This window comes from Seriola lalandi, unplaced genomic scaffold (genome assembly GCF_002814215.2).
Source record: "Seriola lalandi dorsalis isolate HSWRI2012SDOR001 ecotype SW California unplaced genomic scaffold, Sedor1 jcf7180002054346, whole genome shotgun sequence".
Classification (NCBI taxonomy): Eukaryota; Metazoa; Chordata; class Actinopteri; order Carangiformes; family Carangidae; genus Seriola; species Seriola lalandi.
In genome coordinates, this window is record NW_019524899.1 from 1,138,523 (window position 1) to 1,146,174 (window position 7,652).

The following is a 7,652-nucleotide window of genomic DNA, read 5'->3' on the forward strand; positions in this document are numbered from 1 at the left end:
GTTGGTGGGTTGCATGCCTTCAGCAGGAGGTGAGCGTCCCGGTTTTACAATTATACCTCACGATAATCACTTTCACAATCCTGAGGCAGCTCAGAGCTCATGCTCAGGAGGTCTCTGGTGATCACATTACGTCCGCTGTTTGTGCGCCCTCTACAACCCCACCCCTGACCCCTCCACATCTGCCAGCTCTCTCCACTCCACCTGCCTTCCGCAAACCTGCCCCTCTGTTAGCGGATGTAGCTGTTCTCCTGAGCCACCTGATTCTGTAACAGCTCTGTTAAAATGTTTTTTTGCATTTTAGCACACTTTTATGAGTACAGAGCTTTGGGGAGTAACAAGACGAAAATTATTTATTGCGGAATGGACTTAAACTTGAGGGTTTTACACACTTGGATGCTCCTCCCTGTATAAAAAAAACTCAAAAACAATACATAAAACATAAAATTGCTCAAAAATAAGTCCCATTGAAACATCCACCATGACAAAACGTGTCCAACTATATTAGAAAATTACCATCTAAAGTTATATTAAGGGACCTTTAAGTATAGTTCATTATAGTTAACAGGGGATCAATCAGGGGAAATGGATTAAAGCTGTTTTTAAATTCTCCTCTGTGTTGTGGAGAAATGCTAAAACAAATAGCTCCTTTCAAGCCTCTATAAAGAGACAATGGAGATACATTTTTAAGGGTTTGCACAGACAGATAATTAACTGCATTCCAGGATGTTCCTCATGCTTTTGGCTAATATGGTTACATGGTTACATAAATCCAGATAGGCAAGCATTTTAGAGTCGGTATAGAGTAGTGCAAAGGGAGCGGGTGGTGAAGACCAAAACTATTTTCAACTCTCTGGCTCTATTTAAAACTCTGAAGAACATGTCATTCCTGTATTCCTGGCTGGGTTACATGCAAGGGCAGCAACGAGTGCCAGAAGTACACTGAAGGTGCTTACAGTTCGTATGCTGACATAAATACGAACTTATAGTATACATACACACACACACACACACACACACACACACAGACACTGTTAAATTTGGCCTCATGTTCCAGTTGGTGTCTGGTTTTGTCATGACCACCTGGTGCAGATACACAATAAACATGTACACAAACGTCAGTTATGTGTGTTATACAGTTTCCAATATAATTGTGATCTGGTTAAATCATAGGAACTCAGGGTTTAGGGGTGTATAGGACTGCCTGATTTAGAGTGACTGCAACTACAACTTTATCACCCTGCAAGACACAGAACTGAAGAGGTTGTCAGTATTTTTTTCACAATTAAACATCCTGCCTCTTCAATTTAGAGTTGTGTCATGCTTTCCGCTGCTTTCCTCTCCACACACAGTGTCACGTTAAACGTCAGGCAGCAGCAAACACGGCCAGAGCTTCAACTCTGCCACCCAATTTAACACAGCCAACATCTGAAAAACTTGGAAATCAGCCTCATTTCAAATGCTAGGAATTCGTCAGCTTCTCACAGTCAGCACTTGATAAATGTAATTTTGTTTTAATTTCAGATTTTATTTTTTTTTTTTTTTTGAGTTGTGTCAACAAACCCAACCATGTAGTCTAATGTCGGGAAATGCTAATCGCAAATGGGAAAAAAATAAAAGTGGCATTCATGGAATTTAAACACAGACAGGGCACATATTATTATTCCTCACATTTACATCTGGTTCTCGAATTGTATCTAAAACACAGACAGAAAACCTTAGATTTGGTCTGTGTATATCCACATGTGAAGCCGTCTTGCCACACAGACCACTGTTCGGCACAGAAATACAGCTCAGGCTACACAACACTGCCGCTTTCTGACACAAGTCCTCGCTGGGTCACTGCTTTTATGATTAAGACCGTTTTTTATTACCATTACAGAACGTCCTTTCAAATGAAGCCAGTTTTATGAACAGGGAAACCCCTAATTTAATGTGATTCTTCAGTTTTCCTAGCTGAGCACACTCTTTTCATAATGCTTTCTCATGGTTTCAAATATTGCATACGTGAAGGAAAACTTAGGAGGACAATGTGAAGTGAATATCAACTTTACACAAAGGATTTATTGACATATTTATTTCCTGAATATTTATTTGTTTTTCAATGTTCTTGTCTGTTTTAGGCCTGTCTGAGCAGATAAAAGAAAAACTAAGAATGTGTGTATTCCTGCACTGAATACGGTTGTGTTTGTTTTTATCTAGATAAATATGTGTGTGGCGGAGTTGGCAGCACCTTGTCCTTATGTTTAACAGGTCACGCGTGTTTTTTTTGAAGGGTAATTAACCCATTATGGGATCTGGTGAAGCCTGATCCACCCGGTCTGCAGACATCAAACAGGAACTGCGGCGGCTGGGTCTAGACGGGTGAAAGCTGGGCGTTCAGTAACCCAAGAAGGCCAAAAACATAATAGTGACTACTCTATGGCATGGACCTCTGCTTTAGTTTACAGTGTTTGTGCTTGACCTCCTTGTTCACTCTGAGTGTCCATTTCCAAAACAAAAGCCTACCAGGTTGTGTGTGATTATACAGATACACCGCTGAGAAATGTGTAGTGAAATGTAACACTGACCGACTGGGCAATTGGGCCGGGTGTTGGTTTCCTGTTTAACAAAAGGCCTGAATTTACCAAGAGTACACAACTGGGACTTGTGGAATATGCCTCTGCACAAAAAATGCATTAAAAGATAGAAATATGTTTTATTCAAATAACTTAAAATATGTTTTCCGTTTAAGTAAATTTGCAGAACTGACATTGCTGCATTTCACTTTAGCCGAGATACGGTCAACATCTTGGATACGCTATCTGGGAACACCCAAAAAAAGAAACTCATTGAAATGTAAAAAAATAAATAAATAGATGAAGGTTTTACCAAGATCTAAATAAATGCAGATGTTGAGACAGAATTTTACACTATTCAGATTTTTTGGAAACATAAAAGTGAAGTTAAAAGTTCAAAGCTACCAATGTTTCATGCTCTGACAGCCATGCTGTCAAAACCGGCAACTTTTATCCTTCTCCATAAATTACAGATTTTTGCATCATAGCTTCGGGTGTGCGACTGACTTTTTAGGGCAGTTGATGGAAATTCCCATAACAAGCCAGACAAGTATAATTCTGGGAAAGGCTGGAAAAGGAGGCCGGAGATGTTGCCACGTCACATTAAGAGCTTAGAGGTGCTAAAATATGTTCCACACATTCCCATAGGGACAGAGACGAGTGATTCATGCTGAGGACACATATCAGCCTCGACAATGAACAAAGGGTCTCCTGAGACGGAAGCTTCTGTGTTTGAAGTATTCACTAATGCTAATGAAAGGAATTGCATAATTCAAGCAAATTGGACACAGTGATTAGTCACAGAAAATCTGGCTTTGTTTTGTACAAACACCAACAGATCTCTCTTTTTTTTATATTTTTTTTTATTTAATTTTATGGGCCAGAATTATAGAGTATTCAACATGTACAGGACATGTGTGGAGCTGCTTCTTAGTATTTTGGAGTTTGTTCCTCAACCTCCACACATCAGCTTTTAAACTGTCATGTGTCAGATGAGTTTGAAACTATCAGTACTGTAACTGTGGCTCCAATTTTGACGAAGGACTGCTCATGTTTAGCAACGCAATCAGACTGATTTCCTGGTTTTCACAAGCACTTTTGAAGTGCACAACAACACCTCTACATGACCTCGAGCCAACAACTTCAAATGAACGTGACTCAATCAACAGCTTCCACGAAAACACAAAAGCTATCAACAGGAAGACTCTCAGACGTTGTCGAGGAGAACTGACAAGATGAACTCCTGCAGAGTGGGCCGCGCTGCTTTAACAGTTATTTATTCCTCTTTTCAATTCAAAGGTCCTTCTGTTTTAAATGGACAGCATTAAGGAGAACCGGCACTGAGGTCTGTCCTTGGAGGCACGGTCCAAATTCCAGAGAATCTTGGCAATTCCTCGGGATAGATGGGACCCTCATGGATATAAAACCCCACAATGGATGAATAGGTAAACAGAAGGGTGTGAAAGAGTGATGGCGAAAAGAGAATGTTCACTCTCAGAGAGACACAAAGAGGGAGGTGTGTGAGTGGGAGATGGGCGAGAGCCAGGGTGCTTGGGGGAAGAGAGGGGGTGAGTCAGAAGGGTATGGAGGGAGTTGTCGGTGAGCGAGAGTAAAAGTTTTGTCTCCAGGCTTTTGGTGGGTGCTGTGTGTAGTGTTAACTCAATCAAAAGGTGAATTATACCTCCTGAGACACTCAGGTAACCTTTCATTATGGCCCTAATCCTTCTTAATAACAGAGCTGCAATGTCGGCAATGCCCCATTAGACAGAGAACCACTGAAAGGGAGAGCCATTATTCCCCACAGGCCTGTGGAAATGTGAACACACAACACTCACTCACACACTCGCGGTGACAGATGAAATCAATCACAAATTCGACTTGAGCGAGGAAAATGCAGCGCACTCCTCCATGAGGACACTGGGAATTCGAAGGAGAGTAAATGTGTGTTTATGTGGGAACAGAGTTTGTCTGAAGTTTCACTTTTGTTAGCAAAACAGAAACTGATTCTATAAAAGCAAATTCAGACTGAAACTGCCTCTTGAGAATAAACAGTTTACAAGGCTGCAAACTTATTTCCCCCCTAAAAGTTCATTAAAAAACACACCTTTTGAAGCAATAAAAGATTTGATGTCCTAAATTACAATGTCAGTACAATTTATTCTTAATGCCATAAACACTGTTGGAAATCTATACTGTTTTAATTTGTCTGCAGTAAAATATTACCATTTAAACTCCTGTTTATGAAGTGTTTTGTACTTTGTAATTTCTTAATCTCTATCTAAGCATTAAGTTAAGCTCCTGTATATTTTTCTGAAACTTGCCAGAAAAAAAGTGCAGATTTGCAGCAGGTCAAAAATACACAAACTCTGTTAATAATTAAATTATTAAATTATAACAGCAAATGTGATTACGGTCTTAGTTAGATAAAACATGTGAGTTAAATAAAATGCATTAAATCTTCCAAAAACTTTTGAAAATGTTATGTAGGAAGTGAAGACTTATGTTTAGACATTAGTGTTTTCAGCAAAGTTCTATACTTGAGATAAAGTTATATTAAAATGTTTAGAAAAAACTGAACTGAAACTTGTCTGAAGTTTCACAAGCAGATACAGTTATATGAGGCATAAATTCTTCCAAAGAGAAAATACAAATTGCAACTTGTTTAAAATATTAAATACTCTGATTCATCCTTGTCTTATTTTTCAGACTAATCAAGTTGTAAATCGAGATTCCACCATGGCTCTGACCACAGCAACTTAAAGGCAGTCAACCCTGAAATGTGCATCAAAATGAGCAGCCTGATAACATCTAATGAAAGCAGGCCTAATGTAGCGTAATAAATCAACAGGCTGTCCACGGTGCTTCTTCCAGCAGCAATTAGGCTACTTCTATAAAAGTTGAGATGTTAAATAAAGATTCCTGGCTTATGCAGACCAGTCTTTATCAGTGATGTAGTAGCTGGCAAAGTAAAAAGTTGGAAAAACACAATTTATCATCGTGGCAATTTAATGACTAATAACAATACACTGAAGTTCAGCCAAGATTTTAAGAGGGACATTAATTAATGTATATTTAATACCAATTTCTACAGTAATGTCAGTTTGATAATATGAATTTGAATTAATGCAAAAAAATGATGTTGGTTAACTCTAAGTTTACATTATCAATGTAATATTAACTGTTCACCTGTACCACTCCAGTCCGTTCTCATAGTTGCGGTCGAAGAAGTGCGGCTCCGCTCCCACTGCTCTGATATCTGGATGAACCCGGAGAAACTCCAGCAGAGCCCGGGTCCCTCCTTTCTTCACCCCGATGATGAGAGCCTGGGGCAGCTTCTTGCTCCCCTCCCCGAGCGGACTGAGTTTACCTGCGAACCTCGGCGATACTTTCCTGGAAGCAACTAAATCCGGAGGCGGCAAGATGTAAGACTCCTCGGGCAGCTCCAAACCCTGGCTCGCGCGCTCATCCGCGAGGACCAGCGAGGAGCGCCGGACGGCCCCGTAGCCCATCAGCTCAGAGCCGGCGGTCCATTCGTAAACCAGTCTCTTGGTCCGCAACGACCTCAAGTCCTCGAAAAGCCCAGCAGCCCGGCCGGAGGCAGCTTTGACCGGTGAGGGCGAGGTGGTGCTGCTGCGGTCGGCGAGGCAGTGCAGGAGGAACAGAGAGGTGAGGAGGGAGCAAAGCATGACCGCCGCTTTCCTAAAGATGCCTCGGGATGGGGGGTCCAGTTTACTGATGCGGCTAAAAGCCATACCGGTCCCTGGGTGGTCGGTGCAGGAGCCACAGCCATGCTAGGCACACATTGTTGAGTCCTCTTGCCATGAAGAAACCAAAGAGTGAATCTTCATCCACAGTATGCTGTGGAAAACACCTCAGTCTCCACCAAGAAAAAAAAGCCAAGTGATACCTGCTGCATACAGGTGAGAAAGAGCTAAGCCCCAAACTGAAAACTGCCAAAGTAATAGGCGTACGGGTGCTTGTCAACAGTGTTCAACAGTGATATGCACTCAGGTAATGAAGTCTTTTCTTCCCTTGCTCTGTGTAGGATGCCACCACTAGCCCTGATGTACCAACCGCACGTGTATAGAGTTGTAAACTTGTCTCGCATGTCAGGTTGCTTGACAGGCACCTTTCTGGCCAATGAGATGAAGAGAGAAGCAGACAAGAGCCAATGATTTTCCAGGTAGGCGGGGACGCTGACACAGCCCATCTCAGCCAAATTAGAGGGAATCTTCTTGTACACAATAAGGTTGTAATTAAATAATGTAGAAAGAAACATGACAGATACAATTGCAAATTTGCAAAAATACAGACAAACACAAATTTCTATACATTTTATTTTTTTATTTAATCCTTTATTTAAACAGTAGCATATTTTCCTTGAGATTTTCAACCAAGACCTATACACAGGAATGAACATATTCATTACAAGCACAAACAAACACACTGAAATTCACAACAACACACATTATTATACAAAAGTATGCTCCTAGAGGCTAGAACTCACACACACACACACACACACAAACACACACACATTACACAGACAAATAGAAGCTGCCGTCATGCTTGCAGGGGTAATTTTAGAGATATGTTTGTTTAGTGCACCATCCCCAAAATTTTCCACTGTCGCAGCATGTTTAGAGACGCCAGAATCATTCCTCAGATCTTCACAACCCTCGCGAGACCATTCTCTGCCACTGAGAGCGGCCATATGCAGCTAAAGTCAGGCCACCAAAGAAGATGGCCTCCGCCATGAACTCCTTTTTTATGACACACAGAGGGACAAAAAAAGTGAAATAATGATAACGGGGCACATTATTTCTTTACAAGTGAACAAGAACAGAACCAAATGTTTCACATCTGCTCCTGCCTTTTTGGGTATTAGCATGAGAATGTGCAGGCAGTGCTTCAATGCTGCACAGCTCACTGCTCGAGAAAGAGGATGGAGACCTTAACACTGGGCTGTATTGCCAGTGCCAGATGTCCCCCCATGTTGTCGAGACAATACAAGGGGGTGTCCCGCATTTAACAAATCACACCCCGTGTCTTTTCTCTGTCTCCCTGACACTGGAGAGATGCTCAACCCCCTCAAAC

The 7,652-nt window shown here is 41.4% G+C and overlaps 1 protein-coding gene across 1 annotated transcript in view; it reads right to left on the reverse strand.

Annotated features, from left to right (window-relative positions):
• Positions 1 to 6,630, reverse strand: part of LOC111656167 (heparan sulfate glucosamine 3-O-sulfotransferase 3A1-like) — a 30,746-nt gene extending 24,116 nt beyond the window's left edge. Inside the window, exon 1 of the mRNA XM_023407773.2 lies at positions 5,742 to 6,630. Coding sequence (XP_023263541.1) covers positions 5,742 to 6,307 — 566 coding nt within the window. The 5' untranslated portion in view covers positions 6,308 to 6,630. The remainder of the gene's footprint in view (positions 1 to 5,741) is intronic.
• Positions 6,631 to 7,652: the final 1,022 nt, after the last annotated feature.